The 27,573-nt window shown below is 44.4% G+C and overlaps 1 protein-coding gene across 1 annotated transcript in view; it reads right to left on the bottom strand.

The window, feature by feature from the left end:
* Window positions 1-27,573, bottom strand: part of LOC126252381 (tRNA dimethylallyltransferase-like) — a 587,735-nt gene that overhangs the window by 341,209 nt on the left and 218,953 nt on the right. The window contains exon 3 of the mRNA XM_049953272.1: window positions 1,897-2,012. Within this exon, the coding sequence (XP_049809229.1) occupies window positions 1,897-2,012 (116 nt within the window). The remainder of the gene's footprint in view (window positions 1-1,896; window positions 2,013-27,573) is intronic.

Raw genomic sequence — 27,573 nt, 5'->3', positions numbered from 1 at the left:
CACTAAGTGTCTACTGCCGGACGACTTGGTATCTCCATATATTAAAGGTAAAGTCCTGATAATTCATTAACTTATCATCGCTCAGCCCAAACAGCTAAGGTTAGAAATTTGTAATTTGGAGAGGGAGTCGATATTATATTGTAGGGATTTTTTAGCGCTGCACTGCATCTCGTTGACGTCCTTGCACAAATTGTGTAAGCGGCGGTTACTAATAAAATCAACAAAATGCCTTCTCCCTTTTTTGACCTTTTCTGCCTACGTCCCGTTCCTAATCCGTTGCGTGCGTAAACATTTCTATACGTCTTCCATTCACAGCGCCAGATTTGCACCTGGTGGCCAAATTTGGAACAAATTTTTTTCCAGCGCGGATCGGTTCCGCATTAACGTACTAGCATATCTACCAAGACTTACTGCCGTACGATAATTACAGACCACAGTGAGCCTCTGTGTGTAGCTGCACTTTAATTGTAACCACCTACTACGAACAGAGACTGGTCAAGACTGGCTGCTCTGTGGGGTTGCGGCGGCTCTTTACTTCTTTTCCCGAGTCAATCCAAACACCAATTAAATATGGAACAAATAACAATATACATTAGCCCCTCATCGTTACTATGAACAATAAATTATATACACAAACCTTGCTCGCGAATAAGTTAATCATATCAGAATTCCTACAGTAGTTCCAGAGATAAGCCATAGCTTACTAACGGAACAATGTGGCGGGGTACTCGAATTTATTATTATATATATAGGCTATAATGGTGTCAAACTCGTGACAGCTTGTTGCTGTTATTCTTCGCCGGCCGAAGTGGCCGTGCGGTTAAAGGCGCTGCAGCCTGGAACCGCAAGACCGCTACGGTCGCAGGTTCGAATCCTGCCTCGGGCATGGATGTTTGTGATGTCCTTAGGTTAGTTAGGTTTAACTAGTTCTAAGTTCTAGGGGACTAATGACCTCAGCAGTTGAGTCCCATAGTGCTCAGAGCCATTTGAACCATTTTGTTATTCTTCTTAAATCAACTGCAAGACATATGAAGGTCCCACAAACTTTTAATAACTATATTAAAACCTTTTTTATTGTTATTGCTACTAAAATCTGTCGCATTTGCACGTTACAAATTAGGACAATGGACAGTTGTATTTGTGGAAGGGGGCAGGGGGGGGAGGAACATACTGTGAACCCCCTCTTCCAAAACTGTGTACTGTGGATGCGCTCGTGGTTGCCATGCAGTTATAGCTTGTGTGCACCGATATGATTATTCTTCAATCTACTGTACGTGCTGTCGATATTACCATTTGATGCCGAATCGCGTACTTAACAATTTCTGATGGATATTGTGCTAGCATTTTCTGTTGCCCAAACGGCAACAATGTTGAGGGGACACGTGAGAATCACCAAGACATGGCCATAGCCCGTCACTGCATATTCAGGGAAATATCTCCTGGTTTACTACCTAGAAACAAAAGAAAGGAGACTGTTCCTGTTACTAGTGAAATAGCGGCGCTGATAAGAGTGTAGATGGGGTCCCTAAAACAAGTACGCGCACGCACTGTCAAACTGGGAAAACGAAGACGGGATACGTGTTGAAGGACCATACGAGAAGTACCATCATTTTACTGACGACATAGTTACGTTTGCCTCCAGTGCAGACAGACTTAATAATGCATGAACGGCACTAGTAGGGCAAGTCCGAAAGTAGGCCTGAAAGTAAATTACAACAAATCATCCAATATCTGGAGAACGATTGCCTCCATAACTGATGAAAGCCAGCACCGACGCCATTAAACACTGGTCCTCAATTCACACTTTCTGCAAGAGTAAGCGTAACGAGGCAGTGAGTCGCGGAGACTGCACAGTAGCAGCAAAGGAATGGAGTGAGCGGAGGGCAGGGTACTCACCGCTTCTCCAGTAGGCGCTGCTGGTTGTAGCGGCGGTGCACGTCTTCCAGTTCGGCCACCAGGCCGCGCTGCATCATCTCGTCCACCCGGGCGTCCAGGCGAGCGTCCAGTATCTCCTGTGGGCACAAGTCGGAGGACCAAATAAACAACAGGGATCACCTCATCCGCTGTCAGTGTTATATCTAACTCATAATCACACATGCTGACCCAACAGCCCACTGTAATCCAACAATGAGGAATCAGTGGAGCTAATGTCTCAGAGCTGCGCCACACATACTGTAACACAAGTCTACGACAATGGAATGAATCTCTCACTATGCAGGGGAGTGTTGGCGTTCTGAAGCTTCCTAGGACATTGAAACTGTGTGACGGGCTGAGTCTCGACTCATAGGCTTTTCCTTTCGCGGGCGATGCTCTTACCTACTGAGTTATCCAAACACAACCCAGGACCCGGCGTCAAACGTCATCTTCTACTGCTGTCTCGTTCCTACATTCCAAACTTTCTGCTGGGAAGTTTCAAAACAATTCACACTTCACTGCGTTTCGAGATACAGCGCTGCGTTTGCTCGATGCATTGATCCCTACATTCACGAGAGACGTTGTATACCCCTGGTACATTTTAGTGGATCTTTCGCAGGGAAAAGGAACTCTTTCGCCTTAGGAGGTGGTCGAATGAAAGTTTTGATGTTGTATTTTCACAGAAGCCTCGCAATTTTGGCGGAGACTAGCCCACTGTAAGGAAGGAAAGCGAGCTCTTGTCTCCTTCCCCCTCTTCGCGGCTTCCTGCAGCTTTTCTTTTCTTAAATGACCTTCTACTCTATGTTTCTCTACGTCCACTTTTACGGAGCATTTCTTTCAAATATTGCAGCTCGGCTAGGACGTCACAGGCGACGAACGACCGATGTGGTAGTCAGCACTGTCTGCATGTCCTCTGTATGACGGTAGCTCGTTGCAAGCACGTAACAAATGTTCAAATGTGTGTGAAATCCTAAGGGACGAAACTGCTGAGATCATCGGTCCCTGGACTTACACACTACTTAAACTAACTTACACTAACTTATGCTAAGAACAACACACACAGCCATGCCCGAGGAAGGACTCGCACCTTCGGCGGGAGACGCCGCGCACTCTGTGACTTGGCGCCTCACACCGCGCGGCTAACAGGTAAAGGTCTGAGCCGGTTTTCTTCCTATTTATTGCATAACCGAGTGTGCCATCTGTCTTCTTTATTATTAACATATCCAAGAAAGGGAGACATCCATACATCCATTATCCTCTATTTCCACAGTGAATGCAATGTTTAATGGCTACTGTTAAACTGATCCAGAGACTCATCCAGACATGCTCCCCCGTCACGAAAGTATTGTCGGCGTTGCTGAAGGAGTGCTTGGGAACTCTAAAGTACCAGTTCCTCAGATTGTTCAAGGTAGAGATTTACAATTACGGGGGCCAATGGGAATCCCGTGGAAACTCCATCTATCTGTTCAAAAAACTCCCCGTTGACACTGAAGCAGGAGGTAGTCCGTACATGCTCGATAAGTTTAACTGTTTGCGGCTCGAAGGAGGGTCTGGAGTCTTGATACTTTCGTGAAGAGGGACGTAACACGAGCAGGTCACCCTGCTGCAGTCGCATTCCCTTAAGATGGTTGGGTTATTTGGGGGAAGAGACCAAACAGCGAGGTCATCGGTCTCATCGGATTAGGGAAGGACGGGGAAGGAAGTCGGCCGTGCCCTTTCAAAGGAACCATCCCGGAATTTGCCTGGAGCGATTTAGGGAAATCACGGAAAACCTAAATTAGGATGGCCGGACGCGGGATTGAACCGACGTCCTCCCGAATGTGAGTCCATTCCCTTAATAACTTTCGCGAATTTGGCCGAGTTCTTTACTTGGTTACTGCAGTGTCCTACAAGAGATTTTAGAAGCATAGTACGGATTTGCCCTGTGAGAATAAATAGTGTCGAGTATTGACCGCAGAGGCACAGCTTCCTTGTGAATTTTTCTTTAGTCCTTACAGGCCCTGTATGGCTGCCGCCCTAGGATACAGTCGGTTCTTGACTTGCTGTGGCAAATCTGGCCTCTTCAACACGGCAACCGTTTTCCTACTCATCGTCATGGTTGGGTCCTTCTTGAGCTTCTTGTACTCACGGCAGTGAGCCGCTTTTGTGCCGGTAGTCGTCGGTACGCATCAGCACCGCTATATGCCCTTTATTGGCTATTAGGACCATGGCTTCAACATCATCTCTCTAGAATCGGAGAGCCTCCCGTTGCGCCGCAGGAAGTCGGGAATTGTCGATGAGCCTGCAGGGTTCGCGAACGAACTTCTCTGCTTTTCCTTTGGCAGGCCCCGAACAGTCTCCTCCGCGCCACTAATTACAGGGGTTGAACAAAAGTATGGAAACACCGCGAGAAATACATGTTTGAACATAAATGGTAGCCAAGCCTGCAGGTGGAGCTGCTGTACTGACCACCGACGGCTCGTGTGTAATGGCCACAATACGTTGCAAGTGCCGGTCGTGATCACGACAGTGGTCTGTGTGGCTGTTAGTGCACTACGTCGGACCAAAGTGAATTCGAACGTAGTTGTTGGTAGTTCCTGCAATAGACCATAAATTGCAAAAAGTGTCCACCCTCACTGTAGATGCTTGGCGGATTTCTTTTTTGAGGAGGAGTTGTAGGTAGTATTTGTGATGCAGCGAGAACCACTTCATCATCATAAAACTGGGTCGTATAAATAAGCACTACCAATTGCGTAGTTGACTAATTAGTTCTTGGTTTGATATTCACATAGACAAACTAAAACTGAATATTATTTATTTTTGATTATTTAAAAAAAGTTGTTTTCCATTTTAAAATTTAGTTAGGCACTAATGTTGGCAATGGTGGTGCGATTGTACACGTTTATGTGTGGGGAGGAGGGGGCAGGGTGTGGTAATTAGCTAATATCTGATTGCATTCACGGGTAACGGTCTCAGAAATGTTGGGAACCACTGCAGTAGTGGCTGGCGTTCCCACCGGGCGGCTTCCCGGCGGCAGAGTGTCAGTATTGTGTTTGTTCTCCGTTCCGGTTTACTCCCTCCCACCCGCCTGGCCGTTACATTTTTAGATCAGTTTCATTATAGGGCACACCCTTTTTTTTCTAGTTCCGTTAAAATGCAGCGATTGGAGCTCTTGCACTGACTGGCCCGACCGCTGTGTTACGTGTTACCAAACACAGTAAGTCGTCTTATTCCGGCAGCCTGCTCTGTCGGTTTTTAGACATATGTTGCGTTATTCAATGAAGCGCCAAAGAAACTGGTATAGGCAAGCATATTCAAATACAGAGCCCTGTTAACAGACAGAGTACAGCATTGCGGTCGGCAACGCCGATATAAGACAACAAGTATCTCGCGCAGTTGTTAGATAGGTTACTGCTGCTACAATGGCAGGTTATCAAGATTTAAGTGAGTTTGAAAGTGGTGTCGTAGTCGAAGCACGAGCGATGGGACATAGCATCTCCGAGGTAGCGGTGAAATCGGGATTTTCCCGTACGACCGTTTCACGAGTATATCGTAAATATCTGGAATCCGGTAAAACATCAAATCTCCGACATCGCCGCGGCCGGAAAAAGATCCTGCAAGAACGGGACCAACGACGACTGAAGAGAATCGTTAAACGTGACAGAAGTGCAGCCCTTCCGCAAATTGCTGCAGATTTCAATGCTACGTCATCAACAAGTGTCAGCGTGCGAACCATTCAACGAAACATCATCGATATGGGCTTTCAGAGCCGAAGACCCATTCGTGTACCATTAATGACTTCATGACACAAAGCTTTACGCTTCAGCTGGACCCGTCAACACTGACATAGGACTGTTGATGACTGGAAACATGATGCCTGGTCAGACGAGTCTTGTTTCAAATTCATCGAGCGGATGAACGTGTACGGGTATGGAGACAAGCTCATGAATCCATGGACGCTGCATGTCAGCAGAGGACTGTTCAAGCTAGTGGAGGCTGTGTAATGGTGTGGGGCGTGTGCAGTTGGAGTGATATAGGACCCCTAATACATCTAGATACGGCCCTGACAGGTGACAAGTACGTAAGCATCCTGTCTGATCACCTGCATCCATTCATGTCCGTTGTACACTGCGACGGACTCGGGCAATTCCTGCAGGACAATGCGACACCCCATACGTCCAGAACTGCTGCAGAGTGGCTCCTGGAACACTCTTCTAAGTTTAAACATTTCCGCTGGCCACCAAACTCCCCAAACATGAACATTACTGAGCACATCTGGTATGCCTTGCAATATGCTGTTCAGATGAGATCTCCACCCCCTCGTACTCTTAAGGATTTGTGAACAGCCATACAGGATTCATGGTGTCAATTACCTCCATCACTGCTTCAGACGTTAGTCGAGTCCATGCCACATCGTGTTGCAACACTTCCGCGTGCTCGCAGAGGCCCTATACGATATTAGACAGATGTACCAACTTCTTTGGCACTTCAGTGCATTTATCCCCTCCTCTCCCCTTTATGTCCCAGTATTGTCATGTGACTATGGAATTTTAAAACCCGGAAATCATTCGTGGTTTGAATAAATAATTAATACAAAGGAAGCGGATCTCTTTAAAAAAAATAATAAAAAGTGCATGCCTCTCAGTTGCGGATCTCCTATCTACCAAATTTGGTGTTCTAAAAAGAAATTTTGCTGCACTGCACAGTGCACAGCCCAGTCCTATTTTGTAGAAACTGTTACTACACTCTAAGACGGACGTCACAAACAGCAGGAAAGGCAATTAAGTAAGAAAGATTCGTGTCTTATGTACTGTTGCAGAGAGAGTGGGCGGATTAACGTCAACAGTAACATGTTACTGTGCGTCTTAGACGACAAGCACGGGAAGCAATGATGGAAAAATCAATGAAGGCAAGCGACGCCCCCGCATGACGTCAGAAGCGAGGCCTGTGGGCGGCTGGGAGGCGGCCCGGAGGGCGTGGGCGTTGCAGCGCCTTGCGCAACAGCCGGCGACGCCGACGCCGCCACACCAGGCCGACCGGCCGGTCGCCGCGTCCCTGGCCACTTCCTCCGCGGAGCACCTCCTGCCTGCCAGGGGCAATGCACTACACTGCGACCGAGCGCTGCCGGCGGAGAGGCGCGCGCGCCTAACGGGAGCCGCCACGACCATCCTCGCCGCGCACCCAACTACCCCAGCTGACTCTGGTCACAACTACTTTGGGACTGACACACTGGCAGGAACAGGTGCAGGCGGACACCACAGCTGCCACGTCTTGCGCTGGAACATACGTGTAGTCTTACGTATCATTCAATTGCTCAAAGTCGCAAACTGGGACTCACACATTGACTGGAACACGAGGAAGTGCACACCAGAGTTGCAACAGACTCCGCGGAGCATACGAGTAATCTTACATTTCATTCGACCCCCTCACACGAGCAATCTATTCCATACAAAAAATTTGGAGTGGCATTAATGCCTTTTGGAAGAGCTGCACGATGTTTACATTTTAGGTTCAAATGGCTCTGAGCACAATGAGACTTAACATCTGAGGTCATCAGTCCCCTAGAACTTAGAACTACTTAAACCTAACTATATAAGAATATACAGCCTACAGTTGCAGGTTAACTTTATCGTTTACCTAGGTTTCAACGTTAGTAATAACGTCTTCTTCAGAACCTGCAACAAGTTAATGTTATAATGCGCTAGTAAATTATATTAAATATGGTCATCCTACAGGATGCAACGTGTACTACTTACATAAAATATTATTTAAATGTTTGCCTAAAACAGGCCGTGTCCTAAGTCAACTTTATAAAACTTGAAGCATAACCATAAGGTTTTGTCACTTCTACTAAACAAGCTGTAGCAAATTCACTTTAAGCCCGTTGTATGGGCCTCGTCGTGTGACTAGATACTGAGGACCGCGAGGGCTTCGCGGTCTGCCTCACAGAGGGCGGCGCGCATGCGCGAGACGTATAGAATCAAACTCTTATTACGCACGCGTCAGACAACCTTTTTGCTATGAATTAATTTTATATTTTACTATTGTAAGTTAATTACAGTATCCAGCATGACTACGTTTTACATTCTACTACAGAGCCTTATAAACTGACCAACAAATCTCGTATGTACATCTGTAGGAAAGGTTCTATTATTACAGAAACTGTAATGGTCACATGCATTATGAATTATTGTAAACCTAATATAGGCTGGAAGCCTTCGAAGTAGGCCCTATTTTTTAGATACAGTTGATTGTTCAGTAAATTGACTCTATCTGTAATTAGGTGTGCATAAATTTGTAGTTCCTCAAGCGTGTCGAGTCTATATCCCTTTACTTCATGATGTAGTAGCTCTGTGTCACGTAAAGGTTTAGGTGTATGAGCCATTTGCACCAGATGTTCCGCAAAGGCTGACCCCCGTGTTCCTACGCCCTTTATTGGAAGATGTTCTTTAAACCTTACTGCTATATCTCTGCCTGTTTGACCTATGTAATAACTTGGGCAATCATCACACATAATCTTATATACGCCTGATTTCGCCTTATATACGCCGTCTTTCTCAAGGGAATGAACCAAATTTTGCTTTAAACTATTACTCGTCGAGTAGGAAATTTTAAAACCTGAATTTTTCAACAGGCGCCCTATCTTGTAGGAGACATTACCTATATAAGGAACCGACAACCATTTCTTGATCTGATCTTGGGTTTGAGTATTTGTGTTTACTAAAGTCGTTGTCCTTTTTCGCGTTTTCTTATGATATAACTGCCTCACTATTTTTGGATCATAGCCATTATTCTGTGCAATACTCTCGAGAATTTTAAATTCTTTTTCGAGGTTGACATCTGAAAACGGAATAGAAATCGCCCGATGGATACTAGAATAGAAAAACGCCATTTTATGCGCTTGGGGGTGGGTTGAATCGGCCGGGATGATGTTGTCTGAATAAGTTGCCTTCCGGAATATGTTGAACTCTATTTTAGCATCTTTAATAGTCAACGTTAAATCAAGATGATTTAGTGATCTATCAGCTGATCCCAATTCTTGTGTGAATTTTATATTTTCATGTAGACTGTTAAACGTTGCGAAAATTTGCTCTATCCCTTCTGGAGAATTATTAACCAGTAGAAGAATGTCATCCACGTATCTCGCATAAAAGATGATGATGTTCACTAATTCCGGGTAATATTGGAAAAAAAACAATTCCAGAGAATTTATAAAAATTTCAGACATGCTACTGTAGGCTGTATATTCATATGTAAACAATATCAGTTGCTGTCGCTGCATAAAAATGTTAAAAATTATAAACCTAACTAACCTAAGGACACCACACACATCCATGCCCGAGACAGGATTCGAACCTGCGACCGTAGCGGTCGCGCGGCTCCAGACTGTAGCGCCTAGAACCGCTCGGCCACCCCGGCCGGCCATTTTAGTTTCATCTGCGGGAATGAATTTTTAAGACTATACACGAAAATTTTACGAAAATGCTTTTCCTGACGACATTACCGAAATTTCGACATGCCGGAAAGTTCTTCCGTGAAGATATTATGTGGGCGAAATCTTCCGAACTCAAAATCTTAAACAGGAGTGCGGAACAGCAGCTGTGTAAATCTGAAAAGTTTGAGAAAATCAGCCAACCAGTTGCAGAAACGAAGGTTTATTAGCCGTTGATCTAGGTTTCGATATTTCTAAAAAGAACTTCAAAAGGAGTGAGCCTTGTTACATCTCATGATGGTACGTTAGATTACCTGAAACCGAGCGGCTCTTGTCATATATAAAATTGACAAAACAAGGATTATCCTAAGCCACGGCTTTATATAGGAGCCAGATTGCATTTAGTGCATTTCAGAATGGATGCTCCCTAGTAAATGCTCACAAGTAGAGGTTTTTGTCAACATAAAATTGTAACATGAGTCACAGGATAAAATACTTGCTACATTTTACAATCTATGTTGACAGGAGTATCTACCTGTGGACATTTGCTGGTCAGGATTCATTCTGAAGTACGCTAAATGTAATCCGGCTGCTATCTAAATCCATGGTTTTGGATAATTTTTGTTTCGTCAATTTTATGTATGACAAGAGCCGCTCGGCTTCAGCTAATCTAAATGTACCAACATGTGATGTAACAAGGCCCACTCCTTCTGAAGAAGATATTTTTAGAAATATCGAAACCCAGGTCAAGGGCTAATAAACCTTTGTTTTGCAACTGGTTGGTTAATTTTTTTCAACCTCTTACGAATTCATCATATTGTCATCTGCTCCAAACCGGAACTCTGACGGACATCTCAAATACAAATAATTTGCGTTAAAAGTGTGGCATGATGCTGCGTTCGCGCATTGGAACCCCGGCGATCGACTGTTCGGTTTCACAACGAGAAACAAAGCGCTAGGTTTATACCAGATGACTGTAACTTTTATCCGTGGTGGTTATAATTAAACTGAAGGCGTTCCGAGTGCCGCAGTTCAGCCTGTTTACATCGCAGGATGCTAAAATATCGTAGGTATGTTCGTTAATGGGTGAGCTCGCAGAGTATGCTGAAAAAATAATAGTTTCACTTTCCGCCACGAGGTGAAAATATGGCACTGTACGTAAGCAGTCAGAATGTACTGTGGGCCCGGGAAAAGGGGAGGAACGATCAAGCAGATGATAACGGTGATTCTGGCACGCTTATTAGTATATGGTCACAAGTTACAACATGTGTTCAAAATGGGCTCCCGTCTGTGCAACGTGCTGCATACGTAACAAAGCATGGTCGACAGTAGCTCGCAGCATATCCTGTGTAATCAGAGAGATATGTCGTCTTATGCTATCCTTCAGATCAGGAAGAGTCCGGATACATCCCTGATAGACACGATCATTCAGATATCCCCATAATCTGAAGTCGTCTGGATATAAATCGGTAGATCTGGAAGACCACACATCTGGAAATTGCCTAGATATGATGCGATCGTTACCGAAGGTTTCTCAGAGCAAATCCTCCTCCTGGTAAGCGTCTAGTTGTGTCACCCCATCTTGCATTAATTTATTGGTGTGGTCATAGTCGCGTTTTTCAAAGTTGGAATCACGTACTGCACAAGGAGGTCCTTGTAACAACCAGATGCCAGTGTACGCCTAACATCTCCCGAAAGAAAAATGCAGCAAGAATGAAGGAGCTTGCGAAACCACACCGCAAAGTCATATAAGCTGACTGCAATGGATCTTCTTTCAGAACAAATGGTGGAGTGGAACCCCATACGCGACACTTCTGTTCATTGACGGTACCGCGCACAGTAAATTTGCCTTGTCCGTCCAGTGGATATTTCCCGGCCACATGTCATCCATTTCCATGCGTGCAGAAAACGAAGGCAAAACCAAGGTACTGGTAGCCTATCTTGCGCTTTCATTTGGCGCGCATTGTGAATTTTGTAGGGATACCAGCGTAAAATTCGCCGCAAAATCTTTTGAACTGTTGATCTGGGGGAAGACAGTTCCGCTGACACAGCTCGAGCCTCTATGCAGAATTTGTGGAATGTGCTGCACAGTCGGATATAGCTGCCACTGGAACGGGCCGAGTCCCCCTCACTGCTGCACCACCTAATTCACCTATTTTTCAAATTTCTTGATCACAGTATTAGCACATTTATTGATATGAGGCCTCTTCCCAGCTGTTTCTGTCTCTCATATTTCCGCAGTGCCGCGCTGCTATTGCTGCCGTTCTGATAAAACAACTTTATCAGCAGTTACAGTCTCTTATCAAGAGCCATAGTGTTTCGTATGGAAAATTTCAACCTTCTTAACCTTTTACACTAATAGTCACACACACACACACACACACACACACACACACACACACAAAATGAAAAGAAAAAATCAACACGTGTCGCTAAGCAACAAACAGCACACTGACGTCAAAAGAGGAAACACATCACATTCTATTTCCAGCGGCATGTTTTCAGCTGGTGGCAGGAAATGGAACTACAATTTTTTGCAAGCGCACTGATTAATGAACATACCTACGATGTTTCAGCGTCATGTGACGCATACAGCCGGCACTGCAGCACTCGGAACACCGTCTGTTCAGTTAACACCACCTACTATTTGCAATTACGTTTCCTGATTAGACTTTTGACTTATGTGTAAAATAATAAAAAAACATGTCTCTTAATCAAGGTGAGGAAACTTATCGTTTGGAAGAAAGGAGGGCAGTAATAACAAAACATATTGCCACAATACTACAACAGTTATAATGGAAACATTCAGAGTAATTTCTTTTGTGCAACTAAATCTGTGGTCCTGAGATGGACTTCATTCGGACTCAGTTGCTAACAACAGGCTTCTTATTAATACTGACACCATACAAAAATTTAATTTTGAGATTTCTATTCAAAATGTGTGTCCAGGGGAGTATCGTCGCAGTTGCGCGACTGGATTCACGATTTCCTCTGAGAAAGATCACAATTGGTAGTAACCGACGTAAAGTCATCGAGAAAAACAGAAGTGATATCTGGTGTTTCCCAAGGAATTATTATACGCCTCCTGCTCTTCCTAATCTACCTGTATATAAACTATTGTGGAGAAAACTGAGCAGTCGTCTTAGATTGTCTGCAGACGATACCGTCGTTGACCGTCTAGTGAAGTCATCAGAAGGTCAAAACCAAGAGCAAAATTATTTAGACAAGATATCCGTTCGTTGCAAAAAATGGCAACTGACTCTAAAAGATAAGAGATGTGATGTCATCGAGATGAGTAACTTATTAAAAGGAATCCGCTAAATTTTGCTTACACGATAAATCACAGAAATCTAAATGCTGTCAACTGAACTAAATACCTGGGAATTGCAACTACTGCAATTGGAACGATCACGTAGCAAATCTCATAGGTATAGTGAACCAGAGAGTGAATTTTACCGGCAGAACACTTACAAGAAGCAACAAACTCGCTAAAGAGACTGCCTAAACTACACTTATGATGTTGGTCCAAACACAAAGTCAAGAGCACAAGCCATTCTTTCCATTTTGTGATTCTCAGTAAGCAGCCCGGGAACCCAACGTTAGCAAATTTTTCGAAATTACAACTTTTAGAAGGGAGTTCTGTGCAAAGTTATGCTACCCACATTCGGAAATTCCAATGCTAAAGTAGAAATTGTGAATCGCCGGTCTTTTCGTCGGTGGCTTTGACCAAATCTTCTGAAATGACTCAAGGACAGCATGATCGCTGTTCATCATGAAAATTTATTCGCCCGTTCTTGAAAGCTCTCACACGCTTGCGCACTTTGCTGTCACTCATCGCATTAGCGCCATATACCTCACTTATCTGTCGATGAATTTCCGCTGCTGCAATGTTGCTTGCAGTAACAAACCGAATCACTGGCCGTACTTCACAATCGGCAGGCTGATCATTATTTTAAATAATTTGAACTGACACTGTAAACAGCACACTGCGACAATACCAATGCAAATAACGTTGTTTGACGAGCGATGCTTGCCTTGAGTCGATGCAACGCGCCTTTCAGTGTTCTCGCGACGTTCGATTAGCTACGGAGATTCGGACCTTACTGTCCCAATAACTCTCGTATAGAGCCCGTTTCACACGAGCGACTTCCCGATCAAAATCGACTGCGCGATGTGCGGCGCCCTTCATGCCTGTGCGTAAATTAGCAGCCAACCACGACGCGAGTGTGTTTATGACGTCACTCATCTACACACCGTGCCAAGTCTGGAGCTCTAAATTTGCGAGAATGCTGCACACCGCGCAAGCGCAGAAACAGGGGACTATCGCGACATGTGTAGCATCGGGTGTTAACCTATCCTGGCCGAAAAGATGGTGCAAATGGCTCTGAGCACTATGGGAATTAACTTCTGAGGTCATCAGTCCCCTAGAACTTAGAACTACTTAAACCTAAGGACATCACACACATACATGCCGGAGGAAGGATTCGAACCTGCACCGTAGCGGTCGCGCGATTCCAGACTGTAGCGCCTAGAACCTCTCGGCCACCCCGGCCGGCTATCCTGACCGAGAAAACTCCTACTATAGAAATGGCTTTATGTGCGTTCGTTGTCTTCTTAATCGTCATTGTGTTGTGCGCTTTGTTTTTGTGACACATTGAAACGTTGCACATTTTTGTTGCCTTACAAGAGAAACGACAGATCTAAAAGCCAAAAGGTATTTTAATTTTACAGGAAAAAAGGCTAAACTATGCCTAAATAAAAAACAGATAACCGGAAAAAGATAAAGAGGCGCTATTTAATGAGTTCTAGATGGTATTTCATGTGTTAGCAAGGATATATTTTCTCGAGCAAGTACATGTTTTTTTTTTTTGAACTGTTTGGATGTCACTTTTCATATTATTTGAGTTGTCAGAAGTGTAAAGAATTTACCACACGACCTCTCTCAAGAACTTATGTGATGAATTCTGCTTTGGTCATTAATAAACTCTATTATCATTGCTTGTTGCTACATTTTGCTATTACATTTTATTATTCATTTATTTATTTATTTGTAAAAAGCTTAACGTAACTTTCACCGTCCAGGTGCCAAGCTGCATAGCAAACAGCTCTCACAACAAGCGCAGTTTTGGGGCTGAATTGTAAACCAGAATGACCACTCGCGACAGATGACACTAAGTACAGGAATAAAACGCCAAGAGCGCATTAATAGATTCACTTGTCTTGGGTGTCCGCCCCCGGTAGCTGAGAGGTCAGCGTTACATAATGTCATTCCTAAGGGCCCGGGTTCGATTCCCGGTTGGGTCGGAGATTTTCTCCGCTCGGGGACTGGGTGTTGTGTTGTCCTAATCATCATCATTTCATCCCCATCGACGCGCAAGTCGCTGAACTGGCGTAAAATCGAAAGAATTGCACCCGGCGAACGGTCTACCCGACTGGAGGCCCTAGTCACACGACATTTATATTTTACTTGTCTTGGGCAGTCAGCCGAGACAAGAAAGTCGACGTGTAAAAGGTGCTTAAGATGTTTAGATGTGTCACTATTTTCGAAATTAAGAACTGCAACACTTCCGTGGATTCGTCTTTTGTAAAAATTTTGAGGTTACTATTAACGTTGTCTGCTAGGTCATATTGAGGACACTGTCTCCTGTGTATGACAAGTGGACATCAGACCTGTTAATCACGAATTTTGGTGAGTCTTAGGTACACTGCTGATTCAACTGTCCTGAGTACCTGGAAAGCGGCTGTTCACGACATGGCCCCTAGTTTCCGAGAAAATCTCTGTTGAAGTATCTCTCGGGTACCCATAATGTTCGTTCTGTTTCCACTAAGCGAGCGTAGCGCAGCGGCTAAGGTTCACGTCTGCCACGCTAGAGGCAGCAGTTCAAATCGCCATAGTGCGAGGTCGCGCTGAAAAAAAAAATGCCTCTGAACTTTTTATGTGGAAACTCTCAAAGCTTTTTAAGGAAAACAAACGTTACTAACATTCTACATCCTTATTCTTCATGTCTAAATTATTGCAACGCTCTGCCGCTAGAGGGCTCCGAATAGTAGCGTGTAAAGCTGCCGTCGCACGGGACGAGGCAGCTAACGTTGAGATACACGCAGGCAGGATATCCAACGTCACGAGACACAACGACGTCAGTACACGGAACGAGCTGGCCAGCAAACAATACAGTTTGTTCACAAAAATACACGTGTTTAAAATTCCTACGCTAGCTCCATTAAAATTTACTTTTCTTCCCTTGTCCATATGCTAGTAATGTTGTTCTATCTGTGGTATACGTAAACAAAAACTTCAATATCCGTGAACATGTAATTAGACAAAAAAGAAAGATCTATGTCCAGTCAACAAGGACATCTGCTTATAAAAGTTCCCCAAATAGAACAACTCACACCTCGCAGACAGTGCACTTATATTTACGTAACTTCAAGTGCTATAGAAATTTCTTCTATTAATTTCATAAGCAAGTCCGACAACCTTCTGGGAAACGCGAAGGTAATAAAAAAATTAAATACAGCAGGATTCGAAACCTATATTGACCTGTTTCGTAACGTGGTTTCTCTACTCACTACGCTAGGCTGTAGCATCGTTATGACAGACTTTGTATTTTGTCTTAGCATATTCTAAAGCCAAACTTATAGGTGCGGCAATCACAGCTAAGAGTATTCATCTTGGTTATTAATAATCGCTTCAGCTGTATTTTGGTCCTTTATTACTGTACCACTACCGGTTTCGTGGCGTTAAAGCCAAATCTTCAGGTGACATATGATTAAAACACAGAGCGGAAGATGTGGCTTTAACGCCACGAAACCGGTGACATTTGATTAAAACTGTGGTGTCACCGCCAGACACCACACTTGCTAGGTGGTATCCTTTAAATCGGCCGCGGTCCGTTAGTATACGTCGGACCCGCGTGTCGCCACTATCAGTGATTGTAGACCGAGCGCCGCCACACGGCAGGTCTAGTCTAGAGAGACTCCCTAGCAGTCGCCCCAGTTGTACAGCCCACTTTGCTAGCGATGGTTCACTTTCTACATACGCTCTCATTTGCAGAGACGACAGTTTAGCATAGCCTTCAGCTACGTCATTTGCTACGACCTAGCAAGGCGCGATATTCAGTTACTATAATTACTATCTTCAAGAATGTATTCTGAATAGATAATATTGTGAATCATGTACCGTCAAGAGCGACGTTCATCATTAATGGATTAAAGTTAAGTATCAAACTAATTACGTCCGCTTTCTGAATTCTCATTCCTTGTCATGTTCCAGACCTCACGTCAGTATAGTTCTTCCCTCCTCACGCCAGCCTGCGTGAGCTAAAACGCGTGCATTTCGGCCTCCTCTAGTAACACGGTGTTGGCTCTTCTGCTAACACAAAAAAAAAAAAAACATAGAGCGGAAGATGTGGGTTTAACGCCACGAAACCGGCAGTGTTACAGTAATAATGGACCCAAATACAGCTGAAGCGATTATTAATATTGAAAATGAATATTCTAAAGGCTTTAATCACCGAAATATTGTTAATTTACATTTAATTATAACGATTCCTAACAAGAAAGACTGTTTTTCATGAATCCTCAGGTGCCGTTGCCTTAAAACGGCTTACTCTAATAACACGCGAATTACAACGCGTTAATAACTAAATACAAAATTTTTTTGGTGACCAGTACGACGTTTACCGTCGTTTTATTACAGCCCATGAACCAATAACGATTCGTTCTCCAGCCATTGGCGCTTAGAAACAGCATATATTCATGGGGTGTAGGATGTACCATAAAACCCACCGAATATGGACTTCTACTGAACACAAGTATATGGCGTCTTCATTTCAGCGACCCACGCGCTTTTTGCTTGTGACGTTGTGAGCGTTCTTGCTTCCAATTCTTTCTATTTTACGTGACACGTCGCTGAAATATCACAGAACTTATTTTGTGTTCCACGTGACGAAACGGCTCATCAACGTGAAAAAACAGGAAGTGACGTCACAAAACTCGTAGAGCGCCACGTCAACCTTACCTAACTCGTCCCTTGTGCAGACGGCTTAACATGGTGGTGTGCAACGTAACTACGCGGTACATAAGAAACAGCGTGTTGTAATCCAGTTTCGAAATCTAAGAGTTCGTCGACACTTACAGTCTCACAGTCCTATACTTCAGCATGACAATGCCAGATCACACATGAGCGAGGCTTTGCTGTCATCGATAGTCCTCCATACAGCCCCGACTTCGCCCAATCCGATTTTCATTTGCTTCCAAAACTTAAAGAACACCCTCGAGGACTTTACTTTGATAGTGACGAAGCGTTGCAACCATAGGTCAGACTGTGATTCCATCAACAAAGTCAGACATTCTGCAGTGACGGTATCAACAAACTGGTTCAGAGAAATGTATTCGTCGCCAGGTTGTCTATGTTGAGGAATAAGTTTGTTGACATGAAGAATAAAGATGTAGAACGTTAATAACGATTGTTTTATTTAAAAAGCTTCAAAAATTTTCATTAAAAAAATTGGAGACATTAGTTGTCAGTACGCATGGTAATTTCATTAATAAATCATCACTGCTGCAAATTTCCTCCAAATGTGTATTCCGTTTACTGCCGAACAGATTACGGTATCGCTTTATTCGCTGTCGCTTGCGGTGCTAAAACAGAATTCCGGATGGTATTTGACGCTGAAGCAACCCAAACACAAATTTGTAGAGCACCACGCACATTTTAATGAAAGCTACTGCCTTGCAGGGACACGAATTTTTCAGAAGCGATATCGGCAACCGCAGTTCGTTTGAATTCGAAAAGAGTGTTCTCTCTTCGATCAACTTCGATGCGAACCACGCGTAATTGACCTTTCCTATGAAAGCTGGTGCACTAATTTGATGCAGAATTAAAGATGTATTTTTATAGAATCTTGCTTCGAAACGATTTCTGTGTTACTCTTTAGCAAGTCGGGAGGATTTGGGTTTTCTTTCGGAGAAAATTTTAACCTGCCTGTAAAGCCAAACATCATGAAATTGCCAAATCCGTGCCACTAGCGTGGTAGCCGCGAAGTTCAGCCGCTGCGCTACGCTAGCTTAGTCGAAACAGAACGAACGTTACGTGTGCAGAAGGTACACATAAAACTCAAACATCGATTTTCTTGGACAGCAGGGGCCGCCGCATGGAAAGCCGCTAGCCAGGTACTCATGACAAGTCCCTCTACGTGAGTGATTCCCATTCTGGGGGTAATTACTCCACGAGGAGTAAAATTAAATTCGTCACGAAACTAAATTATTTCTCACAAAGCATTATTATTATCACTATTTCGTAAAACCGTAAGAGATATTACATTCGGCTACCACTAACTACATTTTTTCAAGTGCAAGCATTAATTAATTAATTACAGTGCGGTGGGGGTTACAAACAGTGACATGAATGTGTGGACATAGCTCATCTCACAGATATCGTCCATCTCACAGACATCGTCTATCTCACACAGTTCACCCACTATACTTCGTACCATGCACATATGACAGTCAAGCCGAAACATATGCTTGACACATGTTTAAATATCTCGTGAAAATGGCTTCTTGCAGTTGTAGGTAGTTTCAGCAGTAGATTATAAATTGCTTTATTATTCACTTCAAAATAATAAACTATATGACAGCACAACGCGACTGTAACTATATTATGCTCACTATAATGCTGCAGGCCCCATATATTATTATTATTATTATTATTATTAGCAGCAGCAGTGGGGTCAGACACAAAGCACTGGCAATCTGAAGTCTTCCAGTTTTTACCAGTGAAGAGGTAAGCAGCCAAGGAATCAAGTGATTAACAAACGGTAGACCTAAGTACAGCGCTCGCATTTTAACGTGGTTGAATTTAAATAGAGATGCAGGATGATGGTGAATTAAGTGACGCTAGGAAGCTGTTGTGCAGGGAAAGCATGTTTCGTAACAGTGCCTCAGTGTGGATAGCTGATTTTCTTTTCTAATAAGGAATTAAACGCAACATCAGCGATGCACTAATAATTGTTTCTCCTTTCTATACATAAGAAACGTTGTTAGAAATAAGCAATTGCCATTGTCTGATTGAATCAGATGGTGATATAATAAAGGACAGGGGTAAAATACAGTACATTTACAAAATGTACTGAAACGAGACGGCAATAATCAGAGTCGAGAGACATGAAAGGGAAGCAGTGGTTGAGAAGGGAGTGACTCATCGTTGTAGCCTATCCGCGATGTTATGCGATCTGTACACTGAGCAAGCGGTAAAGGAAACCAAATAAGAATTTGGAACAGCAGTTAAGCTTCAGGAAGAGGAAATAAAAACTTTGAGGCTTGCAGATGAAACTATAAATCTATCAGAGACAGCAAAGGATTTGGAAGAGCAGTTGAACGGAATGGACAGTGTCTTGAGAAGAATAAGATGAACATCAACAGAAGAAAAACAAGGGTAATGGAATGCAGTTAATGCAATTGAGTTACGACAGGTGATGGTGAGAAAATTAAATTATGAAACGAGGCCCTTAAAGTAGTAGACGATTTCTGAGTTTTGCTATTTGGTTGATTGGTTGGTTGATCTAAGGGAGGGGACCAAACAGCGAGGTCATCGGTCCCGTCGGATGAGAGAAGGATGGAGAAAGAAGTCGGCCGTGCCCTTTCGTAGGAACCATCTAGGTATTTGCCTGAAACGATTTAGGGAAATCACGGAAAACCTAAATCAGGATGGCCGGAAGCGGGTTTGTACCATTGTCCTCCCGAATGCGAGTCCAGTGTGCTAACCACTGAACCACCTCGCTCAGTTTTGCTATTTGGGCAGTAAAATAGCTGATGAGGGCCGAAGTGAAGAGGACATAAAATGTAGATAGGCAATGGCAAGAAAAACGTTTCTGTAGTAAATTCGTTAACATAAAATAAGATTTAAGTGTTCAAATGGTTCAAATGGCTCTGAGCACTATGCGACTCAACTTCTGAGGTCATTAGTCCCCTAGAACTTAGAACTAGTTAAACCTAACTAATCTAAGGACATCACGCACATCCATGCCCGAGGCAGGATTCGAACCTGCGACCGTAGCGGCCTCGCGGCTCCAGACTGCAGCGCCTAGAACCGCAAGGCCACTTCGGCCGGCGATTTAAGTGTTGGCAAGTCTTTTCAGTAAATATTTGTCTGGAGTGTAGCCGTGTATAAAAGTGAAACGTGGACGATAAAAAATTTTGACATGAAGAGAATAGAAGCTTTTGAACTGTAGTGTTACAGAAAATGCTTTAGATTAGATGGTTAGATCACATAACTAATGAGGAAGTACTGAATGAAATTGGGGAATAAAAGAGTTGTGTCACAGCCTGACTATAAGAAGGGATCGGTTGATAGTACACACTCCGAGATAGCAAGGGATCACCAATATGGACGGAAGTGTGGCGTGTGGAGACTTGCATCAGACCACTCTCCGGACTGAAGACCACAACAACCACACGTAACAGAATACCCATAAAGACTAAATATCATCTATCTTTGAGTAATTTAACAAATTGAACTGTTCAAAGAAAATTCTTTTTAGATTCTACAGTTTGATTAGGAGTTACGGTTGATAATGGTGGTTGGGGGCAATGTCTCGTAAAGGATGCGAAGCACTGCTCTACAACATACCTAAGACTCATAAAAAAATACGTGATCAATTGCCGCTAGCTGGGACGCTCTAGTTGATAGGGCCCCTACGCCACAGTGCTTTCGACTCGGCGCCACTGCACAGAGGAGACAGAGAGACGTATTAGCCGTCTGTGATGGGGCGACGCTGCGCGCGGCTCGTTTCCGGCTGGGCAGCAGTTGGCGGCGATAAGGCAGCCAGCGGGCCAGCTCGGCGCACAAGAGTCCGCTTTCTTCGGCGACACCTGAGTTCCCAGGCCAGCACAAGGGCGCCTTGTTGCGAGCGCCGGCGTCGGCGCCGGAAACTTCCCTGCAGTGACGCACCTCGCCTCGCCTCAACCGCCGTCACCTGGCGGAAGGACGGCCTTCTGCCGCCTCGTTCTGTGCTCGCGCTTGCGAAACACACAGCGAGAACCGCGATCTCTGCGTCCGACCGACATGCGCATCTACAGGGACGGTGGCTGGAAGAGAACAACCCATGTGTCCATGGCGGGTGTTCATCAGAGAACGTGAGGAGTGCCCCAGGGAAGAGTGACAGGGCCGCTGTTGTTTTCTATGTACATAAACGACGTGACGGGCAGTCTGAGCAGCAATCTGCAGCTTTTTGCTGATGATACTGTGGTGTACGGTAAGGTTACGAAGCTGAGTGACTGCAGTAGGATACCAGATGACTTAGACAGAATTTCTAGTTGGTGTGATGAACGGCAGCTAGCTTTAAATGTAGAAACACAAGTTAATGTGGGAAATCAAACCCGAAACGTCCGTATACAGCATTAGTAGTGTTCTGCTTCACAAAGTCAAGTCGTTTAAATATCTCGGCGCAACATTACAAACTAATATGAAATGGAACTAGCACGCAAGGTCGGTAGTAAGGAAGGAGAAAGATCGACTTCAGTTTATTGGGAGAATTTTAGAAAAGACTGGTTCACCTGTAAAGGAGACCGCATGTAGGGCGCTGGTGCGTCGTACACTTCGGTACTGCTCGAGTGATCAGGAACCGTACCAGGTCGGAATAATTGAGGAAATGGAAGCCGTTCAGAGTCAGGCTGCTAGATTTGTTACCGGTGGTTTCGAACAACAAGTAAGCGTTACAGAGGTGCTTCCGGAACTCAAATGGAAGTCTCTGGAGGGAAAGAGACGTTCTTTTCGAGACTCATTACTGAGAAAATTTGGAGAACTGGCATTTGAAGCTGACTGCAGAACGATTCTGTTGCCTCGAACAGCCGGCCGGGGTGGCCGAGCGGTTCTAGGCGCTACAGTCTGGAACCGTGCGACCGCTACGGTCGCAGGTTCGAATCCTGCCTCGGGCATGGATGTGTGTGATGTCTTTAGGTTAGTTAGGTTTAAGTAGTTCTAAATTCTAGGGTACTGATGACCTCAGATGTTAAGTCCCGTAGAGCTCAGAGCATTTGAAACATTTGAGCCTCGAACATACAGAGTGAGTTAAGGACGACGAAGATAACGATGAATTAGAGCTCCGCCGGAGGTGCATAGACAGTTGTTTTCCCTCGCTCTATTTGCGAGTGCGACTGGAAAGGAAATGACTAGTATTAGTACAGGGTAGCCTCCGATGCACGCCGTACGGTGGCCTGCGGATTATCTATGTAGATGTAGATGTATATGTACATCTACATCTACATCCGTACTTTACAAGTCACTCTGCGGTGAAATTCTCTACCTCTGTCACTTGCCCCTTCTCCTGCTCCAGTCGCGAATGGTCTGAGAGAAGAACGATTGTTGGTTAGCCTCAGTATGAACTCGAATCTCTCTAACTTAAGCTTTATTTTTTCGAAAGATATACATCGTCCGTCCAAAAAGTTCTTAGGCTGATTTTATTCCTGGCGTGTACAAACGACTTCAGCGCAGAAACTGCGGAGCCACTTAAACTAACAACTGTGTATAATAATAGACGTGTGCATTCGAATTTCGCCGCACTGTCCGAACGGATAAATTCGCCGTACGTCCCACATTGATTCACGCGGTTATTTCATTTAGTGCAGCTTCTTGTTAGCACTGGCAACTCTACGTAAACGCGGCTGCTCTCGGTCGTTAAGCCAGGGCCGTCGGCCACTGTGTTATCCATGGTGAGAGGTAATGCCTGAGATTTGGTGTTCTCGGCACACTGTGGATCTCGAAGTATTGAATTCCCTAACGATTTCCGAAATGGACAGTCCCATGCGTCTAGCTTCAACTACCACTCCGCTTTCAGAGTCTGCTAATTCCGGTCGTGCACCCATGATCACGTCAGAAACATTTTCACAAGAATCAGCTGACTACAAATGACAGTTCCCCCAATATACTGTCCTTTTATGGCTTGTGTACGCGATATTATCGCTATATGTATATGCGCATATCGCTATACCACGACTTTTGTCGCTTGAATGTACAATGTAGCGAAGTATTTAATGTCTGTTTTAGCCAATATGTTGACAAATGTGAACACCACATCGCCACTTCGGTGGATCTTATTCGACTGTTGAAATCTTTGAGGCGCCATTTAGAAATGAATTTTGTATGTGTTATCTCACATAAGAGTCGAGGGGCATGAAAGGGAAGCAGTGGTTGGGAAGGGAGTGAGACAGGGTTGTAGCCTATCCCCGATGTTATTCAATCTGTATATTGAGCAAGCAGTAAAGGAAACAAAAGAAAAATTCGGACTAGGAATTAAAATCCATGGTGAAGAAATAACAACTTTGAGGTTCACCGATGACATTGTAATTCTGTAAGAGACAGCAAAGGACCTGGAAGAGCAGCTGAACGGAATGGACAGTGTCTTGAAAGGATATAAGATGAATATCAACAAAAACTACACGAGGATAATGGAATGTAGTCGAATTAAGTCGCCTAATGCTGAGGGAATTACGAGTAGATTAGGAAATAAGACGCTTAAGGTAGTGAATGAGTTTTGCTATTTGGGGAGCAAAATAACTGATGAAGGTCGAAGTAGAGAGGATATAAAATGTAGACTGGGGATGACAAGGAAAGGGTTTCCGAAGAAGAGAAATTTGTTAACATCGAGTATAGATTTAAGTGTCAGGAAGTCGTTTCTGAAAGTATTTGTATGGAGTGTAGCCATGTGTGGAAGTGAAACGTGGACGATAAATAGTTTGAACGAGAAGAGAATATAAGCTTTCGAAATGTGGTGCTACAGAAGAATGCTGAATATTAGATGGGTAGATCACATAACAAATGAGAAGGTACTGAATAGGATTGGGGAGAAGAGGAGTTTGTGGCACAACTTGACTATAAGAAGGGATCGGTTTGTAGGACATGTTCTGAGGCATCAAGGGATCACAAATTTAGTATTGGAGGGCAGCGCGGAGGGTAAAAATCGTAGAGGGAGACCAAGAGATGAATACACTAAGCAGATTCAGAAGGATGTAGGTTGCAGTAGGGAGATGAAGAAGCTTGCACAAGATAGAGTAGCGTGGAGAGCTGCATCAAACCAGTCTCTGGACTAAGGACCACAACAACAACATCTCACACGACTTTCTCTGGAAGAGTCCTTGAGTTTGTTTAGTAAAGAAACTGGATGAAGAGTTGGTGAAGCTTTGGCGTCCACGTATATTTCATATAATAGGAACATTTTTGAACAGACTGACGGAATGAATATGAGTAGCACTTTATCGGCAATAGTCGTCGATTTACGTGGGTTGGAACTTAGTGGGAACACTACTGTGGAGACACTATGCAATGGAATCTGCTATTGTAGCTGATAGCACACGTTGTTGACATATTTACCTTACCTCCGAGCAAATGGACTCGCCTGTCCCACGTCACCGGCGTGAGCACAATCGAGGGAAACACAGTCACTAGTGAGCGAGCGGTCTAACGTAACCGTGTCACGCCTTTCTTACGCCATATCGTAACACTGAATGAGACATGGGCCACATCGTACTAGCCACAACTGAAACGCCAATCCAACGAATGGCGTCATTATGGGTCGCCGCGAAAGTCGAAAGTGTGTCATAGCCCCAGTACGGTGGAAGTTATGGTGATTCTCGTGTACGACTATGATGGTGTTATCCTAACGCTTTACGTTCCTCCACGGCAGACCGTCAATGCACATTATTACTATTCGTTTTTTGGGTCATCAATGCGACCAGCTTTGTGAAAGAAGCGGCGACACTTTCTGCTGAAACCACCCATCATTTTGCACAACAATGCGCGGACGCATACAGCGCAATCTGTGGCTGCTCTGTTCGGTCGATGGGACTGGGAAGTACTGTACCATCCACCATACTCCACGGATTTAAGTTCTTGTGACTTTGATTTGATTCCGAAGATGAAGGAACCACTTCGTGGCATTCGCTTCAGAACTGTTCCAGAGATTCGACAGCCAGTAGACCGCTCCATTCGCACCATCAACAGAACAGGCTCTGCTAACGGTATACTACGCCTTCCACATCGCTGGCAACGGGTTCTACACAACGCTGGTGACTGCTTCGAAGGACAGTAACAGGTGCAAAGATGTAACTCTTTTTTATCGGTTGTAAATAAATAGTTACCACTACTTAAGTTCCAACCCTCGCAATTATGGAGAACTATGAGTATAGGGCACCGAGGACTTCAGGTTTACAACCATCGTGCCTCTGGAGATATGTAAATGGGGTAGAAAGTGATGGGAGGCTTCCATTTTTGGATGTCATGGTTTATAAAAAACAAAATGGTATTCTGGAACATAGTGTTCACCGAAAACCGATACACACCGATCGATATCTGCATGTTAAGAGTTGCCAACCACCACACTAAATCAAAGGCACCTTCTGACTCTGGTAAGCAGAGCATATGTCATTTCCGACGCTGGCAGTTTAATCTGAGAAGTTACACATTTGATGGGTGTGGTTAAGGAAACTCGATACTCTGAGAAGCAGATTTGCCGGGCAACGGATCTGGACCATCCCCGGAGGTGCATGAATAGGACCATACATCTGTGGCCTTTAGTCCGCAGCTCGTGGTCGTGCGGTAGCGTTCTCGCTTCCCGCGACCGGGTTCCCGGGTTCGATTCCCGGCGGGGTCAGGAATTTTCTCTGCCTCGTGATGACTGCGTGTTGTGTGATGTCCTTAGGTTAGTTAGGTTTAAGTATTTCTAAGTTCTAGGGGACTGATGGCCATAGATGTTAAGTCCCATAGTGCTCAGAGCCATTTTTTGTGGCCTTTATTCATTATGCTGAGGCCATATCGTTTAAAACTGCGCCAATTTTAAGGGGTTTTAAAATTAAGAGTGTGTTCCGTCCACCGTCCAAAATTACGGCTGTACTCGGCGCTGTGAAAGATGATTTGTGAAGTAGGAAGCCTGGCATATATAAAATTCCGTGTCAATGTGGGGAGGTTCACATCGTCCCTTCGATTCGCAGTGCTCTGGGCAGGTGCGTGGAACATCGCCGTCAGACGAGGCTATAACAGTGGAAAAAACTGGCGGTAGCACATTACCTAAACGAGGGACACGGGATGAAATCTAAGAGACTGTGATTGTTCCCAGTACTTCCTGTTTTTGGAACGGTGTTCATAAAGAGGCAACTGAAATTTGGTAGACAATTTGACTAATAGAGACAATGGTTTCCCTCTTAGCAGGACATGGAACCTTGAACTATTCCACATAAAAACACACCTTTCTTCGGTGCCGCCTGCACGAGTGTTCGAAAACAGTCTCTGAGTGCGATATGACGTTGACACCGGTGTTCTACTGAGGGCGGCGGCACCAGGTCTGTGTTGGAGGGCAGCAACTATGGTGGGCTGCGCATCAGTTTTCAGTGTGACACAGCAGCAGCAGCAGCGTTCTCCTGAAGATAGCTGCAGATGGTCAGCCGAAATATCGAATCATGTTGATTTTAGGATCCTGAAGCAAACCCGAGGAGACGATCAAGAATTATTACGCCGGGAAAGCCTACGAAGTCAAACGCTAGGATGCTGTGTAAGTTAGCTTAAGTGGTGCACGGTGCTCATTACAGCCGATGGCAATTTCTCTCCCTGGATGTTCAGTGTAAAATCATTCATAGCTGTACGTGATTATGAAGTGGTTTTATTCCTTTGACTGTGTAACGTAAAAGTCACGGACACATGTGACACAAATATAGTTGTATGCGAACTAACCACGAGGATTAAAAAGTAACTTCCGAATGCCTAGGTAGACTGAATAAAGACACAAAGCAAAGATTTATTCAGCAGTCCAGACATACATTTTCTGTTGATTTTTCTGCATGGAACTCATTATCATAACGTTGAACAAGACTACTTAAAACCTCTGTCAGTCTGAGATATTAGCCAAACAAAAAATGAGCCCCCCCCCTTTTTTTTAGCAGAGATTTGATAGCCGGAAGGAAGAAAAGGAAGGAAGGAACAATTTAAAGTCTTCTCCACGACCAGGTCATTTGACACGGAGCTCAAGCTCGCATTAGGGAAGGATGGGGAAGGAAGGGACCGTCTACTTTTCAAAGGAACTACCCCGGCACCCGCTTTAAGCAATTTAGGGAAATCAGAAAACTTAAATCCGGATGGCCGGACGTCGGTGGGAGATAAACGAAAAAGTTCGCACGCATTCTCTGAATCTACTGGGTAGTGCCGATGAATGTGTGTGTGTGTGTGTGTGTGTGTGTGTGTGAGAGAGAGAGAGAGAGAG

This window comes from Schistocerca nitens, chromosome 4 (genome assembly GCF_023898315.1).
Source record: "Schistocerca nitens isolate TAMUIC-IGC-003100 chromosome 4, iqSchNite1.1, whole genome shotgun sequence".
Lineage (NCBI taxonomy): Eukaryota > Metazoa > Arthropoda > Insecta > Orthoptera > Acrididae > Schistocerca > Schistocerca nitens.
Note: the sequence above shows the minus strand (reverse complement) of the source record. Positions and strands in the feature narration are given on the sequence as shown.